Below are 26,295 nucleotides of genomic sequence, written 5' to 3'. Positions count from 1 at the left end.
CATTTAGCACAATAACCACCACACATTTAGCACAATAACCACCACACATTTAGCACAATAATCACCACACATTTAGCACAATAATCACCACACATTTAGCACAATAATCACCACACATTTAGCACAATAATCACCACACATTTAGCACAATACTCGCCACACATTTAGCACAATAATCGCCACACATTTAGCACAATAATCGCCACACACTTAGCACAATAATCACCACACGTTTAGCACAATACCCACCACACGTTTAGCACAATAATCACCACACATTTAGCACAATAATCACCACACATTTAGCACAATACTCACCACACATTTAGCACAATAATCGCCACACATTTAGCACAATAATCGCCACACATTTAGCACAATAATCGCCACACACTTAGCACAATAATCGCCACACACTTAGCACAATAATCGCCACACACTTAGCACAATAATCGCCACACACTTAGCACAATAATCGCCACACACTTAGCACAATAATCGCCACACACTTAGCACAATAATCGCCACACACTTAGCACAATAATCGCCACACACTTAGCACAATAATCGCCACACACTTAGCACAATAATCGCCACACACTTAGCACAATAATCGCCACACACTTAGCACAATAATCGCCACACACTTAGCACAATAATCGCCACACACTTAGCACAATAATCGCCACACACTTAGCACAATAATCGCCACACACTTAGCACAATAATCGCCACACACTTAGCACAATAATCGCCACACACTTAGCACAATAATCGCCACACACTTAGCACAATAATCGCCACACACTTAGCACAATAATCGCCACACACTTAGCACAATAATCGCCACACACTTAGCACAATAATCACCACACGTTTAGCACAATACCCACCACACGTTTAGCACAATAATCACCACACATTTAGCACAATAATCACCACACATTTAGCACAATAATCACCACACATTTAGCACAATAATCACCACACCTTTAGCACAATAATCACCACACATTTAGCACAATAATCACCATCTCCTGCACGCACACATTTAGCACATCTGCCTTAACGCAAACAGACCAATTTAATCAGTTTCCAATACGTAGACCAGCCACTATAATTAGCTGTCAATAACGGACAGGCCACAATAATTAACTGACAATACGCAAACAGGCCACAGTAATTAGCTTGCAAAACACAAACAAGCCACCTACACAGTAGATGGTATCTTTACTCTCACACAGTAGATGGTATCTTAACTCTCACACAGTAGATGGTATCTTTACTCTCACTCAGTAGATGGTATCTTTACTCTCACACAGTAGATGGTATCTTAACTCTCACTCAGTAGATGGTATCTTAACTCTCACACAGTAGATGGTATCTTAACTCTCACACAGTAGATGGTATCTTTACTCTCACACAGTAGATGGTATCTTAACTCTCACACAGTAGATGGTATCTTAACTCTCACACAGTAGATGGTATCTTAACTCTCACACAGTAGATGGTATCTTAACTCTCACACAGTAGATGGTATCTTTACTCTCACTCAGTAGATGGTATCTTAACTCTCACACGATAGATGGTATCTTAACTCTCACACAGTAGATGGTATCTTAACTCACACAGTAGATGGTATCTTTACTCTCACACAGTAGATGGTATCTTAACTCTCACACAGTAGATGGTATCTTAACTCTCACACAGTAGATGGTATCTTAACTCTCACACAGTAGATGGTATCTTTACTGTCACACAGTAGATGGTATCTTTACTCTCACACAGTAGATGGTATCTTAACTCTCACACAGTAGATGGTATCTTTACTCTCACACAGTAGATGGTATCTTTACTCTCACACAGTAGATGGTATCTTAACTCTCACACAGTAGATGGTATCTTAACTCTCACACAGTAGATGGTATCTTTACTCTCACACAGTAGATGGTATCTTAACTCTCACACAGTAGATGGTATCTTTACTCTCACACAGTAGATGGTATCTTTACTCTCACACAGTAGATGGTATCTTAACTCTCACACAGTAGATGGTATCTTAACTCTCACACAGTAGATGGTATCTTAACTCTCACACAGTAGATGGTATCTTAACTCTCACACAGTAGATGGTATCTTTACCCTCACACAGTAGATGGTATCTTTACTCTCACTCAGTAGATGGTATCTTAACTCTCACACAGTAGATGGTATCTTAACTCTCACACAGTAGATGGTATCTTAACTCTCACACAGTAGATGGTATCTTTACTCTCACACAGTAGATGGTATCTTAACTCTCACACAGTAGATGGTATCTTTACTCTCACACAGTAGATGGTATCTTTACTCTCACACAGTAGATGGTATCTTAACTCTCACACAGTAGATGGTATCTTAACTCTCACACAGTAGATGGTATCTTAACTCTCACACAGTAGATGGTATCTTAACTCTCACACAGTAGATGGTATCTTTACCCTCACACAGTAGATGGTATCTTTACTCTCACTCAGTAGATGGTATCTTAACTCTCACACGATAGATGGTATCTTAACTCTCACACAGTAGATGGTATCTTAACTCACACAGTAGATGGTATCTTTACTCTCACACAGTAGATGGTATCTTAACTCTCACACAGTAGATGGTATCTTTACTCCCACACAGTAGATGGTATCTTTACTCTCACACAGTAGATGGTATCTTAACTCTCACACAGTAGATGGTATCTTTACTCTCACACAGTAGATGGTATCTTTACTCTCACACAGTAGATGGTATCTTTACTCTCACACAGTAGATGGTATCTTAACTCTCACACAGTAGATGGTATCTTAACTCTCACACAGTAGATGGTATCTTAACTCTCACACATCTTAACTCTCACACAGTAGATGGTATCTTAACTCTCACACATCTTAACTCTCACACAGTAGATGGTATCTTAACTCTCACACATCTTAACTCTCACACGGTAGATGGTATCTTTACTCTCACACAGTAGATGGTATCTTAACTCTCACACAGTAGATGGTATCTTAACTCGCACACAGTAGATGGTATCTTAACTCTCACACAGTAGATGGTATCTTAACTCTCACACAGTAGATGGTATCTTTACTCTCACACAGTAGATGGTATCTTAACTCTCACACAGTAGATGGTATCTTTACTCTCACACAGTAGATGGTATCTTAACTCTCACACATCTTAACTCTCACACAGTAGATGGTATCTTAACTCTCACACATCTTAACTCTCACACAGTAGATGGTATCTTAACTCTCACACATCTTAACTCTCACACAGTAGATGGTATCTTTACTCTCACACAGTAGATGGTATCTTAACTCTCACACAGTAGATGGTATCTTTACTCTCACACAGTAGATGGTATCTTAACTCTCACACATCTTAACTCTCACACAGTAGATGGTATCTTAACTCTCACACTTCTTAACTCTCACACAGTAGATGGTATCTTTACTCTCACACAGTAGATGGTATCTTAACTCTCACACATCTTAACTCTCACACAGTAGATGGTATCTTAACTCTCACACATCTTAACTCTCACACAGTAGATGGTATCTTTACTCTCACACAGTAGATGGTATCTTAACTCTCACACAGTAGATGGTATCTTAACTCGCACACAGTAGATGGTATCTTAACTCTCACACAGTAGATGGTATCTTAACTCTCACACAGTAGATGGTATCTTTACTCTCACACAGTAGATGGTATCTTAACTCTCACACAGTAGATGGTATCTTTACTCTCACACAGTAGATGGTATCTTAACTCTCACACAGTAGATGGTATCTTAACTCTCACACATCTTAACTCTCACACAGTAGATGGTATCTTAACTCTCACACATCTTAACTCTCACACAGTAGATGGTATCTTTACTCCCACACAGTAGATGGTATCTTAACTCTCACACAGTAGATGGTATCTTAACTCTCACACAGTAGATGGTATCTTTACTCTCACACAGTAGATGGTATCTTAACTCTCACACATCTTAACTCTCACACAGTAGATGGTATCTTAACTCTCACACATCTTAACTCTCACACAGTAGATGGTATCTTTACTCTCACACAGTAGATGGTATCTTAACTCTCACACAGTAGATGGTATCTTAACTCTCACACATCTTAACTCTCACACAGTAGATGGTATCTTTACTCTCACACAGTAGATGGTATCTTAACTCTCACACATCTTAACTCTCACACAGTAGATGGTATCTTAACTCTCACACATCTTAACTCTCACACAGTAGATGGTATCTTAACTCTCACACAGTAGATGGTATCTTAACTCTCACACATCTTAACTCTCACACAGTAGATGGTATCTTTACTCTCACACAGTAGATGGTATCTTAACTCTCACACAGTAGATGGTATCTTAACTCTCACACAGTAGATGGTATCTTAACTCTCACACATCTTAACTCTCACACAGTAGATGGTATCTTAACTCTCACACATCTTAACTCTCACACAGTAGATGGTATCTTAACTCTCACACATCTTAACTCTCACACAGTAGATGGTATCTTAACTCTCAGGATGTATACAAATAGAAGGGAGGATGAAATGAGGGATACAAATATAAATGGAGGGAATCAAATAGAAATGGAGGGATAAAAGGAGGTATGAAAAAGGAATGGAGGGATGAAATAAAGTATGAAATGGAATGGAGGGATGAAAGGAAGTAATAAAATAAGAATGGAGTGATGAATGGAGGTATACAAATAGAACAGATGGATGAAAAGAGATATACATATAGAAGGGAGGGGTGAAAGGAGGTATAGAAATAAAACGGAGGGATGAAAGAAGGTATAAAAATAAAACGGAGGGATGAAAGGAGGTATAAAAATAAAATTGAGGGATGAAAGGAGGTATAGAAATAAAACGGAGGGATGAAAGGAGGTATAGAAATTAAATGGAGGGATGAAAGGAGGCAGAGAAATAGAATGGAGGGATAAAAGGAGGTATAGAAAAGCTTACATGTTTCTCCCCTTCGATCCTCTTGTCAGCCTGTTGGACAGCCTCCAGGTATTTAAAATGTAAATCCATGAGACGATCCACCTGACACACCAAATATAAATATATTTATACAAAACTATATACATCAAATCATATAAATATTTACATTTATAAAAAAAAACATATATACAGTAAAATACTTTGTTTTCCGTCTACATTTGCATTCACAACCTTGCCAATATTTTCCAGACATAAGCGTTCGGGTCAGGATGCCACCCGAACGCCTCCCTAGGGAGGTGTTTAGGGCACGTCCAACCGGTAGGAGGCCACGGGGAAGACCCAGGACACGTTGGGAAGACTATGTCTCCCGGCTAGCCTGGGAACGCCTCGGGATCCCCCGGGAAGAGCTAGACGAAGTGGCTGGGGAGAGGGAAGTCTGGGTTTCCCTGCTTAGGCTGTTGCCCCCGCGACCCGACCTCGGATAAGCGGAAGATGATGGATGGATGGATGGAAGTATATATTTGTTATATATGGGTGTATATCATGTTTTTTATATATATATATATATATATATATATATATATATATATATATATATATATATATATATATATATATATATATATATATATATAATAAATAAATGGGTTGTACTTGTATAGCGCTTTTCTACCTTCAAGGTACTCAAAGCGCTTTGACACGACTTCCACATTCACACACACATTCACACACTGATGGAGGGAGCTGCCATGCAAGGCGCCAACCAGCACCCATCAGGAGCAAGGGTGAAGTGTCTTGCTCAGGACACAACGGACGTGACGAGGTTGGTACTAGGTGGGGATTGAACCAGGGACGCCCGGGTTGCGCACGGCCACTCTCTCCCACTGCGCCACGCCGTCCCCAAATATATATATATATATGTGTGTGTGTGTGTGTGTGTGTATATTCAGACATATAATATATAGTTGTTATACATGTGTGTATATTATGATGTCCATATGTGTATATTCAGACATATAATATATAGTTGTTATACATGTGTGTATATTAGTTAGGTATAGGGTATATGTTATATGTTATATATGATGTGTTTCCCAGGGATGGGAATGAAGATTTACAAAATCAGCTGAAAATATTTTAAACCTAAAACTCCGCTTTGCGGAAGGCAGCATAGCGGCCGCACCCGAGTGCACCAGAGTGTATCTGAGTGTATCTGAGTGTATCTGAGTGCACCCGAGTGTATCTGAGTGTATCTGCGTGCACCCGAGTGTATCTGCGTGCACCCGAGTGTATCTGCGTGCACCCGAGTGTATCTGAGTGTATCTAAGTGTATCTGAGTGTATCTGAGTGTATCTGAGTGCACCCGAGTGTATCTGAGTGTATCTAAGTGTATCTGAGTGTATCTGAGTGCACCTGACTGTATCTAAGTGTATCTGAGTGCACCTGACTGTATCTAAGTGTATCTGAGTGCACCTGACTGTATCTAAGTGTATCTGAGAGCACCTGAGTGTATCTGAGTGCACCTGAGTGTATCTGAGTGCACCTGAGTGTATCTGAGTGCATCTGAGTGTATCTAAGTGTATCTGAGTGTATCTGAGTGCATCTGAGTGTATCTGAGTGTATCTAAGTGTATCTGAGTGTATCTGAGTGCACCCGAGTGTATCTGAGTGTATCTGAGTGTATCTAAGTGTATCTGAGTGTATCTGAGTGTATCTGAGTGCACCCGAGTGTATCTGAGTGCACCTGAGTGTATCTGAGTGTATCTAAGTGTATCTGAGTGTATCTAAGTGCACCTGAGTGTATCTGAGAGCACCTGTGTGTATCTGAGTGCACCTGAGTGTATCTGAGTGTATCTGAGTGCATCTGAGTGCATCTGAGTGTATCTGAGTGTATCTGAGTGTATCTAAGTGTATCTGAGTGTATCTAAGTGCACCTGAGTGTATCTGAGAGCACCTGAGTGTATCTGAGTGCACCTGAGTGTATCTGAGTGCACCTGAGTGTATCTGAGTGCACCTGAGTGTATCTGAGTGCACCTGACTGTATCTAAGTGTATCTGAGTGCACCTGGCTGTATCTAAGTGTATCTGAGAGCACCTGAGTGTATCTGAGTGCACCTGAGTGTATCTGAGTGCACCTGAGTGTATCTGAGTGCATCTGAGTGTATCTGAGTGCATCTGAGTGTATCTGAGTGTATCTGAGTGTATCTGAGTGTATCTGAGTGTATCTGAGTGCACCCGAGTGTATCTGAGTGTATCTGAGTGTATCTGAGTGCACCCGAGTGTATCTGAGTGCACCTGAGTGTATCTGAGTGTATCTAAGTGTATCTGAGTGTATCTAAGTGCACCTGAGTGTATCTGAGAGCACCTGAGTGTATCTGAGTGCACCTGAGTGTATCTAAGTGTATCTGAGTGTATCTGAGTGCATCTGAGTGCATCTGAGTGCATCTGAGTGCATCTGAGTGCATCTGAGTGTATCTGAGTGTATCTGAGTGTATCTGAGTGTATCTGAGTGCACTCGCCTGCTAGGGGGATCTGGGGGCATGCCCCCCCAGAAAGATGTTGAAATCTATGTTAGTTTAGGATGCATTTCCTGCTATTTTGAGTCAAAATCTAACAATATTCTCCTGACCAAAATTTCACATTTATTAGCAAATATTTTCATAAATATGTATCATGTGATGAGATTTATGAATACAAGTTTACACATATATCAAATTCTTGCACACTTTTGGATTATAGACAAAAAAAGGCCTACAAATGGATGAACCAGAATTCAAAATATAAAAATGTTGAATACATAAGATGGTGTATTATACTTCTGAATGGACTAGATTGGTGTGAGAAGACCCGAGTCGGAGGTGGGAGGCTTCCATGGTTGATTTGAGGCTGCATTTGTGACGATGTTTGACTTCAGCTTGAAGGCAGATCCCAGTGAAAAATGACTTCTCCGTAAACTGACTTTACTTAGATGTCTTGCCGATTTCGTCTGGTCAAAGAGTGCCACCGTTCCCTGAGATCCATAGTTCACAATGTCCTTGCAAAATAAGCACTGAAGACGTCCCGGTTCATCGCACTTTGCAATGATATCGCTGATCAGTTCGTCTACTTCTACGATATTGTTGTTAATCTTCACCTTCAGTTTGATGGATATATCGAGCCATGCCCAGTTCCAATTGTTTCTCACGCCCTTATCCATATCTTTCGCTAATGAAGCATTCCTATCTTGAATAAGCTTAACCGTGTCTGAAACTGTTTTGTCAATAAAAAACCGTGTTAATTAAGAGCTACTGTGTTTTCTTTCCAGATTAGTCGCCGATAAACACAACCAATATAAACAGAATATGAGTTCAGAAACGCTCACAATAATTGAAGATCAGGGACTTGATATTGTCGTCAAAGGACGCGTGCAGACGCCTATAACGGGCAATGTCATTGGTTGATGTCGTCAGTTGATAGTAGAGCTAGCCAATCTGGTGCCTTCACACATTGGCATTATATTATATAAATGACCCTGGCAGCGCCAAAATCGGCGGAATTCCACGGATCCGCGGAAAATTCCCATCCCTGGTTACCCCCAAAATAATTGCTAGGGAACAGGCGGACAGGGAACAATGTAATTCGGCCTGTCGCCACCATCTCATCACGGCCTGGGGGGTTAATTGACTACAGACTGTGGTGAAGTAGGCCGGCTTCGTCGTGTGAATTTTTGGTTGTGTTTTCTGCTCCGTATTCTGAATGACAATAAACGATATATATCTCAATATTTTTTCCGTCAAGTGAGAACAAAACACAAAAAACAGTCCTAGTTACCTCAGATACTAAGTATGTCATTATATTGACTTAGTAAATATTGACTTACTAAGACAAAATAATGACTAAGTTAAATGAATGACTTACTGTAAATAAGCTTTTGAAAAAAAAGCGTTAAAAGTGGGGCCACATGCTGACATATTTTCAACTCATCATGCTTCATTTATTACAGCATTTGGGAAGCCTGTCGGTGATTTTTATGATGTAAATGTTATATTTTTATCAACATGTGATAGCAGGGACCCTGCCATTCAAAACTAGGTTGCGACATTACTAATGATTAATGTAACTCTAGCTGCAAAAATAGTACAGTAGCAATAGGAGAGACTATTCATCCCTGAGCACCATGGAGTTCATGTAGGCTTTATGATGTACTTACATTATTATATACACTATCACAGACAGAAACTCTTCATTTAACATAATGTCCTTCAATGCAGCTTCAACACAGAAAAGGGTAATGTGAAATAACTTAGTTGTTGACTATATGTCAATAATGTTTGTCTTTCTCTCAGACCGACTGGGCTTTGTTGTCCGTAACACACACAGGCACGCACGCACACACGGCAAAATGAGCTAACCTTACGCTAAAAGCTAATTAGCCTTCACATCAAGGACTGCGAGCGAGCTGAGCTGTCGCTTATATTTCTAGAACGTCAACGGGCTCAAAGTGATGTTACTAGTAGTTGACTGGGAGGTGTTTATTATCATTTGGGGAGAGTCCACTGCATTATGCTCACCTGCTAAACACCTTTCTGCTAACCCGCACCGTCTCTCCTCTCTGCCTGCCTCTGCCGTGAGCACTGACTCCATGCGCTCTGAATACTCACTGCTGATTGGCTGTTACCGCTTTGAATACGCATTGTTGATTGGCTGTTACATGCGCTCTGAATACGCATTGTTGATTGGCTGTTACATGCGCTCTGAATACACACTGCTGATTGGCTGTTACATGCGCTCTGAATACACACTGCTGATTGGCTGTTACATGCGCTCTGAATACACACTGCTGATTGGCTGTTACATGCGCTGTGAATACGCACTGCTGATTGGCTGTTACCGGTGTGAATACACACTGCTGATTGGCTGTTACATGTGCTGTGAATACGCACTGCTGATTGGCTGTTACCGCTGTGAATACACACTGCTGATTGGCTGTTACATGTGCTGTGAATACGCACTGCTGATTGGCTGTTACCGCTGTGAATACGCACTGCTGATTGGCTGTTAGCGCTCAGCGTGTAACCAATCAGACGGTTGTGTGGGTGGGACAATGCTGGGTGCTGCAGAGAAGCACTGACAGAGGCAGTAGCTTGTTAAAGGGGAACATTATCAGCAGACCTATGTAAGCGTCAATATATACCTTGATGGTGCAGAAAAAAGACCATCTATTTTTTTAACCGATTTCCGAACTCTAAATGGGTGAATTTTGGCGAATTAAACGCCTTTCTGTTTATCGCGCTGGAAGCGATGACGTCAGAATGTGACGTCGCCGAGGTAACACACCCACTATTTTCATTTTCAACACATTACAATAACCGGGTCTCCATATTACATGACCATGTTGTACGGTCATGTAATACTACATGTTGTACGGTCATGTAATACTACATGTTGTACGGTCATGTAATACTACATGTTGTACGGTCATGTAATACTACATGTTGTACGGTCATGTAATACTACATGTTGTACGGTCATGTAATACTACATGTTGTACGGTCATGTAATACTACATGTTGTACGGTCATGTAATACTACATGTTGTACGGTCATGTAATACTACATGTTGTACGGTCATGTAATACTACATGTTGTATGGTCATGTAATACTACATGTTGTATGGTCATGTAATACCACATGTTGTATGGTCATGTAATACTACATGTTGTACGGTCATGTAATACTACATGTTGTACGATCATGTAATACTACATGTTGTATGGTCATGTAATACTACATGTTGTATGGTCATGTAATACTACATGTTGTATGGTCATGTAATACTACATGTTGTATGGTCATGTAATACTACATGTTGTACGGTCATGTAATACTACATGTTGTACGGTCATGTAATACTACATGTTGTACGGTCATGTAATACTACATGTTGTATGGTCATGTAATACTACATGTTGTATGGTCATGTAATACTACATGTTGGTTTAAAAGTATGTAGCCAAAACAAGCAAACTAAACAAAACCGTATCTGCACTGGCTGCTAGGACACACTTTGTACTTACTGATATTACACACGTATACTTGTCTAGAACACACTTTGTACTACACATGACTGACATTACACACGTATACTTGTCTAGAACACACTATGTACTACACATGACTGACATTACACACTAATACTTGTCTAGTACACAGTACGTACTACACATGACTGACATTACACACTAATACTTATCTAGAACACACTTTGTACTTACTGACATTACACACGTATACTTGTCTAGACACACTTTGTACTACAGTACACATGACTGACATTACACACTAATACTTGTCTAGAACACACTATGTACTACACATGACTGACATTACACACTAATACTTGTCTAGAACACACTCTGTACTACACATGACTGACATTACACACTAATACTTGTCTAGAACACACTATATACTACACATGACTGACATTACACACGTATACTTGTCTAGAACACACTTTGTTCTACACATGACTGACATTACACACTAATACTTGTCTAGTACACACTTTGTACTACACATGACTGTCATTATACACGTATACTTGTCTAGAACACACTTTGTACTACACATGACTGACTTTACACACTAATACTTGTCTAGAACACACTTTGTACTACACATGACTGACATTACACACTAATACTTGTCTAGAACACACTTTGTTCTACACATGAATGACAGAGAGAGAGAGAACTGACCTTCTCACAGTCATTCTCTGTGAACTTGTTTAGGAGTCTGCTTCTCTGCTGGGACTTGAGATTTCTCAGCATGGAGGCAATAATAGAACAGACGTGCTCTAGGGGGAAGACAAGAGTACAACTTAGTGGCATCAAAACAAGAGGAAGTAACATCAAAGCACCATTACAGTTAAAGGTCATTGGTCTCACAGACATATCACCCTTGTTCACCCCCTGGGAGGTGAGGGGAGCAGTGTATGTATATATATATATATATATATATATATATATATATATTCATCCATTTTCTACCGCTTATTCCCTTTTTGGGTCGCGGGGGGCGCTGGCGCCTATCTCAGCTACAATCGGGCGGAAGGCGGGGTACACCCTGGACAAGTCGACACCTCATCGCAGGGCCAACACAGATAGACAGACAACATTCACACTCACATTCACACACTAGGGACCATTTAGTGTTGCCAGTCAACCTGTCCCCAGGTGCATGTCTTTGGAGGTGGACGGAAGCCGGAGTACCCGGAGGGAACCTACGCATTCACGGGGAGAACATGCAAACTCCACACAGAAAGATCCCGAGCCTGGGATTGAACCCAGGACTGCAGGACCTTCGTATTGTGAGTCAGACGCACTATATATATATACACAGTATATATAGATAGATAGACATATATATAGATATATAGATTTATATAGATAGAGAGATATCTATATATATGTATATCTTTCTATATCTATAGCTGAATTTCCCCGAGGGATCAATAAAGTACATTCTGTTCTGTTCTATATCTATCTATCTATCATATATATATATATATATATATATATATATATATATGTACACCGTATTTCCTTGAATTGCCGCAGGGCATATAGTATGCGCCTGCCTTGAATTACTGCCGGGTCAAACTCGCTTCCCAAAATAATTAGCCCATGCTTAGTGACACTTCCCCTGTCTTCATTTTCAAAATGGAGGAGGCTGATATCAATACCGGTAATTTGAAATCGCATAAAGGGAAAAACATTAAGAGCTATTCAGTAGGATTTATGGTCCAAGCGTACATCACACTCAAATTTTTACTGCATACCTTCGGTAAGTGCCGGAGTGAGAAGAAGTTTTAAAATAATTAGCGCATGCTTACTTTTACCGCATGCCTTTGGTAAGCGCAGGAGAGAGAAGAGGTTTTAAATTAATTAGCGCCCCGGCGGCAATTCAAGGAAATACGGCATATATACACAGGACTGTCTCAGAAAATTTGAATATTGTGATAAAGTCCTTTATTTTCTGTAATGCAACTAAAACCATGAAAATGTCATACACTCTGGATTCATTACACATCAACTGAAATATTGCAAGCCTTTTATTATTTAAATATTGCTGATAATGGCATAGAGCTTAAGAAAACTCAAAAATCATATCTTGAAAAATTTGAATATTTCCTCAGTCCAAATTAAAAAAAAAAGATTTATAACAGCAAAACAAAATCAAACATTTGAAAATGTCAATTAATGCACTCAGTACTTGGTTAGGAATCCTTTTGCACGGATTACTGCATCAATGCGGCGTGGCATGGAGGCAATCGGCCTGTGGCATTGCTGAGGTGTTATGGATGGCCAGGATGCTTCAATAGCGGCCTTCAGCTCATTTGCATTATTGGGCCTGGTGTCTTTCAGCTTCTTCTTCACAATACCCCACAAATTCTCTATGGGGTTCAGGTCAGGAGAGTTGGCAGGCCAATGGAGGACAGTAATGCTATGGTCAGTACACCAGTTACTGCTGGTTTTGGCACTGTGGGCGGGTGCCAGATCATGCTGGAAAATGAAATCATCATTTCCATAGAGCTTTACAACAGATGGAAGCATGTACACAGCTACAGTACACAGCTGTGGGGCGGTATAGCTCGATTGGTAGAGTGGCCGTGCCAGCAACTTGAGGGTTGCAGGTTCGATTCCCGCTTCCGCCATCCTAGTCACTGCCGTTGTGTCCTTGGGCAAGACACTTTACCCACCTGCTCCCAGTGCCACCCACACTGGTTTAAATGTAACTTAGATATTGGGTTTCACTATGTAAAGCGCTTTGAGTCACTAGAGAAAAGCGCTATATAAATATAATTCACTTCACTTCACTACATTGACTCTGGACTTGATGAAACGCAGTGGACCAAAACCAGCAGCTGACATGGCTCCCCAAACCATTGCTGACTGAGGGAACTTCCGTTGTCTAGAGTTCAGAATGTGGCTTGATCATGGGATTACGGCTATTGAAGCTGTATCTGTTGTAAAGCTCTATGGAAATGATGATTTCACTTTCCAGCATGATCTGGCACCCGCCCACAGTGCCAAAACCAGCAGTAACTGGTGTACTGACCATGGCATTACTGTCCTCCATTGGCCTGCCAACTCTCCTGACCTGAACCCCATTGAGAATTTGTGGGTTATTGTTAAGAAGAAGCTGAAAGACACCAGGCCCAATAATGCAAATGAGCTAAAGGCCGCTATTGAAGCATCCTGGGCATCTATAACACCTCAGCAATGCCACAGGCCGATTGCCTCCATGCCACGCCGCATTGATGCAGTAATCCGTGCAAAAGGATTCCCAACCAAGTACTGAGTGCATTAATTGACATTTTCAAATGTTTGATTGTGTTTAGCTGTTATAAATATTTGGTTTTTACTTGGTCTGAGGAAATATTCTAATTTTTGAGATAGGATTTTTGAGTTTTCTTAAGCTGTATGCCATAATCAGCAATATTAAAAAATAAAAGGCTTGCAATATTTCAGTTGATGTGTAATGAATCCAGAATGTATGACATTTTTATGTTTTTAGTTGCATTACAGAAAATAAAGGACTTCATCACAATATTCTAATTTTCTGAGACGGTCCTATATGTAGCCCTACATCATTCTACTGACACCACATTGTTTCCTCCTCACAAAGACCCCGCCAGCCCAGAGTTTTTACAACCTGTCTCTAGAGCTCTGAAATCTAATCTTGGACCACCATGGAATTTGGGGAAAACTCCCAAGAAATCTACATTCTCATGACGTCAACAAATGTGAAGAAAAATGGACTGTGTTGGCACGCACACGCGCACACACACACACACACACACACACACACACACACACACACACACACACACACACACACACACACACACACACAGAGTCTACTGGTCTTCTTCTAATTAGCCACTGACCTTCATGCAGTCTACTGGTCTTCTTCTAATTAGCCACTGACCTTCATGCAGTCTACTTGTCTTCTTCTAATTAGCCACTGACCTTCATGCAGTCTACTGGTCTTCTTCTAATTAGCCACTGACCTTCATGCAGTCTACTGGTCTTCTTCTAATTAGCCACTGACCTTCATGCAGTCTACTGGTCTTCTTCTAATTAGCCACTGACCTTCATGCAGTCTACTGGTCTTCTTCTAATTAGCCACTGACCTTCATGCAGTCTACTGGTCTTCTAATGAGCCACTGACCTTCATGCAGTCTACTGGTCTTCTTCTAATTAGCCACTGACCTTCATGCAGTCTACTGGTCTTCTTCTAATTAGCCACTGACCTTCATGCAGTCTACTGGTCTTCTAATGAGCCACTGACCTTCATGCAGTCTACTGGTCTTCTTCTAATTAGCCACTGACCTTCATGCAGTCTACTGGTCTTCTTCTAATTAGCCACTGACCTTCATGCAGTCTACTGGTCTTCTTCTAATTAGCCACTGACCTTCATGCAGTCTACTGGTCTTCTTCTAATTAGCCACTGACCTTCATGCAGTCTACTGGTCTTCTAATGAGCCACTGACCTTCATGCAGTCTACTGGTCTTCTTCTAATTAGCCACTGACCTTCATGCAGTCTACTGGTCTTCTTCTAATTAGGCACTGACCTTCATGCAGTCTACTGGTCTTCTTCTAATTAGCCACTGACCTTCATGCAGTCTACTGGTCTTCTTCTAATTAGCCACTGACCTTCATGCAGTCTACTGGTCTTCTTCTAATTAGCCACTGACCTTCATGCAGTCTACTGGTCTTCTAATGAGCCACTGACCTTCATGCAGTCTACTGGTCTTCTTCTAATTAGCCACTGACCTTCATGCAGTCTACTGGTCTTCTTCTAATTAGCCACTGACCTTCATGCAGTCTACTGGTCTTCTTCTAATTAGGCACTGACCTTCATGCAGTCTACTGGTCTTCTATTTAGCCACTGACCTTCATGCTCTTTCTCTGAGCTTCTCATCTTCTTGGGGGTTTTCATGAAAAGCGGAAAGATGGTTCGCAAACCGAGGATGTCCACAAACTTATGGCAGTTGTCTGCTCCCTCAGGTCCAATCATACCATGATCCAGGACCTTGAGAGCGCTGGTCCGAGACATCTTCTTTTCCCTGCATTGTGAAATAAAAGATGTGAAAAGCAAGAAAGTAAATATGTTTCAGTGAATCGATGAAAAGTATCAAAAATAAGCTACAAGGAGGGCGTTGTATACTTCCTGGTCTTGCTGCGGTGCCATACATGACAGAACTGATCTGGGAGCAGTGCCACATTATCACTTGACTTTGGTGGTGGAGACAGAAACATTGGTCATTTGCCCACTCTAGGGACTTTTTGGACTTCCTATAACTTTTTTAGTCCCCGGGCCAGTCACGCACCGCCACCTTCGTCCAGCTACTGCCACTGGTAAAGTTACTAAACATGTCAGACCTTAGTCAATCTAAAAGTTACCATTCTCAACTTATTCATGACAAAGTCAGGAACAAAACCAGGATTTGTATCAAGGATGCCTTCGAAAGTTGGAGACCATTGAAGGCGGAGAAGATTTTTTCATCTGACACCAAACTTGCTCATTTCCTCCTCGATAGGTAAGTCAGGCTTTACCTTTTCTTATGACTTGTAATAAATGGAAATGTACATTTGGTATGTAAACTTAATTGTCCAATACAGTCCATGATCTTGTCTAACGCAGCTAGTATGTTCCTGCAATCAATGCTTAGCATGATGGTGTTAGCGCCTAGCATGCTAGCCCAGTCAATGACACACGGCCATACAGGCTAACGGGGGAAATGTATGCAAGTGAGCCTGTATGTCAATGTGTCATCTAACTGACAGGGCAACATGTTTTTTTGACAAATAAAAGCTATGTGGATATGGGTAGTGTCAGACTCAGTGCCTGTTTTCTTCTCTATATGCTGATACAGTGAGGAAGTGGGTTCCAACATTAGCACAGCTGTCATCATGACAATGTGAAAGGTATGATTAAAGCATTCCTCATTGGTGTTTGCATTAGGTGGACAACATGTACCAAGTTATATGGCAATGTGAAAAGTTTCAAACAGTAGCCCATAGATATACCTGGGTAAAATGTCTCTCTAGTTTTGGACGTACATTAGGCTGCTAAGCATATTTCCACCAGTATAACCATTGTAGTTGGTTTTAATCTTCGTTTTCTGACAATAATGTGATATTGTACGCAGGCACGACCTACTTCTTCCTGAAAATAGCCTCATGTCTCTGTGGAATGTGTTGGTTAGAGATTTGTTATTGACATTGTCTATTCAGCTATTATGGTCCCAGCACCTCAAGCCCTCCTAAGAGGCAGTGCAAGTTTGAAGTTCCTTGGAGTAGTCCAGTCCATCCAGCTGGATTGGGCGGCGTATCTGTCAACCTCAGTCAGGGAGAGGGGGGGGGGCCTACAGACCTTTGACTGTGATTGCAGTACCACATTATTACATATGGCACCATAAATCAGCCTAAAACAGCAAATAAACACATACACCGACACACATGATTCCTTGTGACAAATCCAATAAAATGTATTAATAAGAAAACAAAAAATATAGATCAGTCAAAATGTATTCTATAGCCCTAAATCTCAAGTGCCTTAAAGTTTTTGAAGGGTCTGAAGCCACATCCAACATTATTTTAATTAATATAAATCCACGTAATTCTTGACGTAATATCTCAATTCAGACTTTACTGGTGGTAATCTCTTAACATTTGGATTTTTCCACCACATGGTGCAACTTTTGCCCATTGAAAGCATGCAGGAAATTGATCAGCATTTACAGATAAAGTGTGTATGTCAAATTGGACAATGTGTGTTTACCTTGGGGTTTTTTGGCGTGAGTTTCAATTAAATCTATGCAGGAAGAAGTGTTGCAAATTGGCCTTGTCTAGAACTTCTATGTACAATAAATATGATGCAGTGCATTGTGATATTGTTCGTGTAAGGCTGAGTAGATGGAGCACAATATAGGCAGCATGGTGGTGTGCCTCTCACCTAAGCATGAGATTCATTAGTTGAAGGCCCTCCCCCTTGAGGAAACGGTCCCGGTTGGTTGCTAGCATCAGACAGGAGCACAGCCCGTCAAAAAGGTTCTCCATCATCTCCTGTTCCTCAGCTGTGGATGGGTTGTGACGTTTGAACACCTGCGGGGAAGGAAACAGCCATCATGGAATCAGCTCCACTCAAAGTATTTTGGGTATTTGCACATTCCCACTGAGTGATAACATCACACAGCCTGACAATTGATTAAAAAGAAGCTGGCACATTTGCATAGAGCAAATTTGTTGACAAGTAAGTATTACATTATTAAAATGACAATAGAGTGAAAACACAAGTTGCGTCTATTTCGAAGGTATTACCATATATACCTGATTTAAGACAGCAAAAGACTTGCGTTTGCAGATCAATAGATATGATCTAAATAGTATCAATCTCCCAGAAACGGACTACAAAGGCGGATTAGCGCAATTTTTCAGTGTTTATGCAGATCCCAAATACAGATCAGCAGGTACCAGAAGGTAAGAAAAGTTACTTTTGCATAATATTGTGAACCAAAATGCCAGATAATATGTTTTACCTTACTCCTTTGTAAATCACATCTAACATTGCAGACTACACGTATCTCTTATGTGTGACTGCCATCTACTGGTCACACTTATCATTACACCATGGACCAAATCAAATTGCTTCGAGGTGGGTAAGCTCAATCAACCAAACGTATTCCTTACATTAGGCGCACCGGGTTATAAGGCGCACTGTCCAGTTATGAGGGGGGAAAAAGGATTTTAAGTGCGCCTTATAGTCCGAAAAACCCGGTGCTTTGCGGGTTGTAAATCCAAATGGATATGGTTTAATGGATACAATGAAAGTCAAATAAGCAGATTAAGTCAACTTGTTTTTACACCCTACTGCTACTTTCAGGGGCCATTCTTACAGATAGCTGCTGCAGTAACACGTCGATGCCATCCAGCTCCCCCAAGAGCTCTCTGGTATCTGCGGAAGAACACTTTTATTTGCAACATGCACACAATTACAACATCACAGTTTACCCTTTCTCTTTTCAACGTGTTGGAAAATGAGTAGGAAGTAGCAGAGCTCATTCAATTCGACCCTTTTTTCCATTACATTGCAGTTGCTAAGACTTTTGTTGGCTTCCTGTTTTTAATGTGTTGACAATTGACATGATAAATGATACAATTGTAAAAAAAACTTCAATAAATGAATAGTGAGGTAAGTTGTATTTCATGTCGTGAGACAAATGAGAATAACCATAACATCTAAAATGTTTATCAGAATGATTTTTCTTTGTTAACACTTTGAACAGCTTCTTAAAGTGGATAACATTAGTACACTGTTTATTCATCCTTTCCATTATTTCATTCCACATACTTCATGTTTTAGGTGTTGTACTGGCATACAAATGTTTTCAATTACATTTTCCTTTAAGGTTATTATATCCATCCTCCTATGTTGAGAAGAATTGTTGTACATTCTTGGCTAGCAGGTTATAGTTTACATTATTTTAGATGTTTGCAAATGCACCAAATCATTACATTTGAATATTTTTCATTCAACAAATACAGTGTAGGTTCTCTACATCCATCATAATGTGTTATTATTACTGATTTTTTTTTAGTAACACAAATAGTGAATAGATGTAATTATTTCCCATATTTCTGCACAATGACTAAGATATGCTAACACTAGCAAGCAGTAGAGAATATGAAGTGATTTTTGCTCCACTGCATATTTGACTTTATTCGTTAAGTAAATATTTCTTGCCACTTTATGTTGAAAAATGAGTGAGAACGCAGAAGAAAACTCTTGCCAGTTTCTAAAGGATTGCCCTTAGTTGCCATTGGCGAGGCTCTTCTTCTGCCAACTTAAATGAACAAGCAGTAAAAGGAGGAGAAAATATGGCATGACTGAAAAGCCTTGTAGCATGGATGAGAAGTTAGCGCTGGTAATAAAAAAGGAGAGCCACTTATGTTCAAAAGCCAAAAGCAGTGAAGTTTTCACGTTGTGTAAATGGTATATAAAAACAATGATCTGCAAATCCTTTTCAACTTATATTCTATTGAATAGACTGCAAAGACAAGATATTTACTGTTCACACTGACACACTTCTTTTTTTGCAAATAATCATGAAGTTAGAATGTAATGACAGCAACACAGTGCAAAAAAGGCATTTTTGACAGTGTGTTACATAGCCTTTCCTTTGAACAACACTCAGTAAAGTAAAATTGGGGCGGCATAGCTCAGTTGGTAGAGTGGCCGTGTCAGCAACTTGAGGGTTGCAGGTTCGATTCCCTCTTGTGCCATCCTAGTTACTGCCGTTGTGTCCTTGGGCAAGACACTTTACCCACTTGCTCCCAGTGCCACCCACACTGGTTTAATTGTAACTTAGATATTGGGTGTCACTATGTAAAGCGCTTTGAGTCACTTGAGAAAAGCGCTATATAAATACAATTCACAATTCACTAAAGGTTTGGGAACTGAGGAGACACATTTTTGAAGTGGAATTCTTTCCCATTCTTGCTTGATGTACAGCTTAAGTTGTTCAACAGTCTCCCGCCTCATATTTTAGCCTTCACACATTTTCAATGTCTGGACTACAGGCAGGCCAGTCTAGTACCCACACTCTTTTACTATGAAGCCACGCTGTTGTAACACCTGGCTTGGCATTGTATTGCTGAAATAAGCAGGGGCGTCCATGACAACGTTGCTTGGATGGCAACATATGTTGCTCCAAAATCTGTATGTACCATGCAGCATTAGTTGTGGCTTCACAGATGTGTAAATTACCCACGCCTTGGCCACTAATACACCCCCATACCATCACACATGCTGCCTACCACATTTTCACCCTACAACAGTCCCCATGGGTCTTTTCCTCTTTGTTCTGGAGGACACCACGTCCACAGTTTCCAAAAACAATTTGAAATGTGGACTTGTCAGACCACAGAACACTTTTCCACTTTGCATCAGTCCATATTAGATGAGCTAGGGCCCAGCGAAGCGAATCTGGGTGTTGTTGATAAATGGCTTTGGCTTTGCATAGTAGTTTTAACTTGCACTTACAGATGTAGCGACCAACTGTATTTACTGACAGTGGTTTTCTGAAGTGTTCCTGAGCCCATGTGGTGATATCCTTTACACACTAATGTGGCTTTTTGATGCCTGAGGGATCCAAGGTGTGTAATATCATGGCTTACGTGCAGTTTCTGTCTTGCCTCTGGTGAGGGCGGTCGCATTTTTTCCCCGCTCCCTCTTCTCCCAGCTTGCTCCCTTTATTTTTGTTTTGCCTGAGGTTTTTTGAAGTCTCTTTCTTTGCGCTGTCCTCAAATCTAAACATCAGGCATGGATATGATCAGCTGGACTCTCGATGCAATTGACAAAATCTTTTCGACGAGGAAAAGAGATTCGGGGGAGCCTGGCTGCCCTGATGAAACCAATGCTGCGGGGTACGTGAGAGACTCCTGGGACAAATGGAGAATCTTGTGCCTTTCCATCGAGGACGTGGAAGACATCTACCTATTTGGAACCGTGATCGCGGGTGCACTTGCTGACTGGGCTGGGCATTGCTCTGGTGTATCGTCAAATTCGTAAGACGATGGCAGCCACTCAAGGAGCCCAAAGGCTGTTTGTCCCAATGGATGGTTTGGGCAGGGCTATGGGAACACAGACTGCGGCGATTTGAACTGAATCGCAAGATGGATCACATCATGGAGAAGCTTGCTGAAAAGGAAACTTTTATTGAATTTGAGAGCATCCAGCATGGATGAATAGAAGAGACAAGTCATTGTTTTTGTCTGCTCGGGAAAAACAAACATCCTAATCTACGATTTGACTCCCTCGAACGGCCTTGACGCAGGAACAGGCTGTTCTGAAAAACATCCCCGAGGGCACCTCAACGAAAGACGCTTTTGACCTCCCTCCTTCCTCAACGACACCTGGAGTCGAACTTTTGCAGACCGGCCTCAGTCTAAAAAACATTACATCATCACACCCAAGACAATTGGGCATACACGCACACTCCCCCACCACCACGCCACGCCTTCACCACCACTTTTTCCCCTTGGGGTGATGGTTGGATGGCAGCGCTTCAAAGCAGCAGTCGCCTTCCAGGGCCCCAACTACCCGCCCTTCTGTCGCGAGTTTGTCGTGATTAAATGTAACGTGTTTATTTGTGCATTGCACGGGGGGGGGTTCCACTCCAGACAGGGCTCCTTCAGGAGCCCAGTCTGGATTGTATTTTTTTACTCATTTTCTTCACCAGCGTTTTACCTTTTCCCATCTTTTACGGGGCGCCTAGTGGCGACCATCAGCGTTCCTGTTCTGTAACCCTGTACACTGTTTGTTTGTCTAATCTTGAACGGGTTTGTGCTGTAAACAAAAATGTCGTACTTGTGCCAATGACAATAAAGACCTACCTCCCAGTGATTTCTCCAGATTCTCTCAACCTTTTGATGATATTACGGAGCGTAGATGGTGAAATCACTAAATTCCTTGCAATAGCTGCTTGAGAAATGTTGTCTTTAAACAATTTCCTCAGGCATTTGTTGACAAAGTGGTGACCCTCGCCCCGTCCTTGTTTGTGAATGACTGAGCATTTTTTGGAAGCTGCTTTTATAGCCAATCATGGCACCCACCTGTTCCCAACTAGCCTGTTCCTCAACTTTCTCACTCTTTTCTGCCACAAATCAATGTATTCTGTTTTTATTCACCATTTACTCAACGTGCCAACTTCACTGCTTTTTGGGTATGTAAGAGTCGAGGGAGAACATGAGGACATTTATGGTAGGACGTCAGGAGAGGTGATGACATGTGTTGGAACATCATTGCTTACTGTCATTGTTTTGCAGCAAGATGGCCAGAATTTCACTGCAGTATAGCTTGTTGGCATCAAATGGCAGCTTGGCCTAAAAGGGAAAATATTTGGATACAAATGGAAAAAGTTTAATGAATTAATTGAATTCACTTCATGTTCACACACACACAGATATATATATATATATATATATATATATATATATATACACACACACACACACTTATTTTATTTTTTTTTTTGTCCAGCTTTCATACTCATTTTTACAGCCTTTACTAGAAATACATTGAAGGCTAACTCTGTAGCTGGCTAGCTTGTGTAAGCTACCTTTTTAAGACAATTATTTTGAAGAAAGGAACTCCGTGGTCGTTCTTTACATTTTTGACAACAGGTGTTGAGAGAGAGAGAGAGACTGTGTTGAAATAAAAAAATGTGTCTCTGGTGTTCCACTCGGTCCTTTTATTCAAGAACCTCACTTGCCATGAATGTCAATCAAGTGACGTCTGGTAAAGGTTGAAGATTAAGTCATTTTAAGGTCTAATTTTCTACCGACACACACTTCCAGATCGATCATGGGTGTAAATGTTTTAGTACACAGTGGGTACGAATAGTATTCAGACCCCTTCAAATGTTCACTGTTTCAATGCAGCCATTTGCTGAAATCCAAACAGTGGATTTTATTTCTCATGAACATACATTCAGCACCCATTTTGACAGAAATGTAGAAATGTTTGCAGATTTATTCAAAATAAAAAAGTGAAATATGACATATTTCAGGGCACTGTTTGTGTCGGTAGAGCGGATGTGCCAGCAACTTGAGGGTTCCAGGTTGTGTCCTTGGCAATAAACTTTACCCACCTGCTCCCAGTGCACCCACACTGCTTTAAATGTAGATGTAGATCATGGCTTTCACTATGTTAAGTGCTTGAGTCACTAGAGAAAAGCGCTATATAAATATAATTTATTTCCCATTACTTCACTTAAGTATTGAGAGTCTTAGCTGTGCCAGTCATATTGAACTCACATGCTGTCCATTTCTTCTGGTTCTGCTGCTTCATGCCAGTCAACTGATTGGACATGATCCGGACAGTCTATAGAAGACCTTACAGCTCACATGTCAATCATGAAGTCCAAGGAACTGCCCAAGGAGCTCATACAGACAGAATTGTGGCAAGGCACAGAACTGGCCAAGGTTACCACAGAAGGTTCCTCAGAGCACAGTGGGCTTCATGATCCTTCGATGGAAGAAGTCGGGGACGACCACAACTCTTCCTAGACCTGGCCATCAAGCCAAACTGAGCTATGGTGGGACAAGAGCCTCGGTGAGAGAGGTCAAGAAGAACCAAAGATCACTGAGATGCAGATGGGAAGGAAGTCTCTCCTCAGTGCAAGACACATGAAAGCCTGCATAGAGTTTGCCAAAAAAACACACGAAGGTCTCCCAATAAGATTGTCTAGTCGGACGAGGCCATGGTTGAACTTTTTGCCGTTTGTTCTAAGCGCACGTGTGGAGAAAACCACCTGCCCAATACAACCCCAACAGTGTAACATGGTGGTGGCAGCATCATGCTACGGGGATGTTTTTCAACTGCAGGCACATGACGACTGTTTGCAACTGCAGGAGAGATGAATGTGGCAAAGTACAGAGATATCCTGGAAGAAAACCTCTTCCAGAGTGCTCAGGACCTAAGACTGGACCCAAGTTCACCTTCCAACAAGACAACAAAACAGGGGTGGCTTCAAAACAACTCTGAGACCATTCTTGACTGGCCCAGCCAGAGCGCTGAACTAAACCCAATGGAGCATCTCTGGAGAGAGCTGAAAATGGCCGTCCACCAACGTTCACCATCCAACCTGACAGAACTGGAGAGGATCTGCCAGGAAGAATGGCAGAGGATTCCCAAATCCATGTAGCATCATTCCCAGGAAGAATGTGCATTGATTGATTGATTGATTGATTGATTAAATGAAACTTGTATTAGTAGATTGCACAGTACAGTACATATTCCGTACAATTGACCACTAAATGGTAACACCCAAATAAGTTTTTCAACTTGTTTAAGTCAGGGTCCACGTTTATCAATTCATGGTAAATATTAAATGCAAATACTCAATACTGACCAAAGTGCTCAATACTTAATACCACTTTTTTAATACATTTGCTAACATTTCTGTCTGGACGGGTGCTGATTGAATATTCATGGGGAATAAAATCAACCATTGAATTTTGGCAAATGGCAGCAATGAGTAGAGGCGTGAAAATACCACAGTATATGTGCCCTGTGACTGACCGTCGCCCCACTTTGGTAGTGAGAATGTACTGACCTTGATTCTCTTGAGCAGCCACTGCATGAGTCCCTGCTGGGCTGCTTCTGTGCACAGGCCTGGTCTGAACTCTGCCATATTTTCTATAATGGCTGAAGGAAAAACACTGTTTGAAATTAGAAATTCACCCTCTGGCTCACTGCAGAGAAAGTTGCAATGCAAACACACCTGCTTGAGCAGGGACACACTTTGAGTCATAAAGATGCATCAGAGCTTCTGCAGGTATCAACTCCTCTAATTTGATGCAACTTAAAAGGAGCGATTACCAGCCCTCGAATTGGAACTTTCTTAAAGTCAGGGCAAGTGTTGCCTTAAAGGAGGGCTCATATTTTAGGGCACCAAGGCAAACATTATTTTCTTTTGAGGCAGGGGCTCCAAAGCATGCATGCGTGCGTGCGTGTGTTTGTTTATATATATATATATATATATATATATAATTAAACATATGTGTATAGGTATATATATATATATATATATATATATAAAGATATATATAATGATATACATATATATATATATATATATATATAAAAAAATTTAAAAAATATATATATATACCTATACACATGTTTATATATATATATATATATATATATATATATATATATATATATATATATATATATCTAAACATATGTGTATAGGTATATATATTTTTCTAAATTTTTTTCAAGATGGCGCTGCTGTTGGCAGGAGCTCTGTGCTTGTGTCGTCCTTTTGTGTTTCCCTCTTGTTTTCATGTGTTATTATATTTTTTTGCCTTTTGGTCCAGGACCCTTTGGGACTGTGTGACAAGGGGTGGCACTTTCGTGACCTCTGCGGTGCTTTTTTTGTGGACTTCTGGATCTGCCTCCCGGGAGCCTTTTGGCCATGGAAACCAGCTGCTGGGTCTCTGCCACACCGGAGTCGGTTTGGAGGGACTGGAGGAGATGCGGATGAGGGGACAGGACTGCGGAGCTAGCGCTGAGCGCCGGTACGGAGAGGCTTTGCGGTGCCTTGGCTTAATGAGCAGGTATCAGACACCTCAGTCTCCTTGGACGTATCCTCGCTCATCCATGCTGACTGGACACTGGCCGAGAGTTGGTTGGCGGCCGAGAGTGGAGTGGGCTCTCCTGG

The 26,295-nt window shown here is 41.1% G+C and overlaps 1 protein-coding gene across 3 annotated transcripts in view; it reads right to left on the bottom strand.

Annotated features, from left to right (window-relative positions):
* ctnnbl1 (catenin, beta like 1) overlaps positions 1–26,295 on the bottom strand; it is a 54,967-nt gene that overhangs the window by 10,853 nt on the left and 17,819 nt on the right. For all 3 annotated transcript variants that reach the window (XM_061889285.1, XM_061889286.1, XM_061889287.1), the window contains 7 exons: positions 25,180–25,271; positions 22,873–22,945; positions 18,958–19,016; positions 18,018–18,166; positions 15,953–16,125; positions 11,749–11,846; positions 5,031–5,111 (listed from right to left, as the gene is read on the bottom strand). In XM_061889285.1, the coding sequence (XP_061745269.1) occupies positions 5,031–5,111; positions 11,749–11,846; positions 15,953–16,125; positions 18,018–18,166; positions 18,958–19,016; positions 22,873–22,945; positions 25,180–25,271 (725 nt within the window). The remainder of the gene's footprint in view (positions 1–5,030; positions 5,112–11,748; positions 11,847–15,952; positions 16,126–18,017; positions 18,167–18,957; positions 19,017–22,872; positions 22,946–25,179; positions 25,272–26,295) is intronic.

This window comes from Nerophis ophidion, linkage group LG27 (assembly GCF_033978795.1).
Source record: "Nerophis ophidion isolate RoL-2023_Sa linkage group LG27, RoL_Noph_v1.0, whole genome shotgun sequence".
In the NCBI taxonomy this organism is placed as follows: Eukaryota; Metazoa; Chordata; class Actinopteri; order Syngnathiformes; family Syngnathidae; genus Nerophis; species Nerophis ophidion.
Note: the sequence above shows the minus strand (reverse complement) of the source record. Positions and strands in the feature narration are given on the sequence as shown.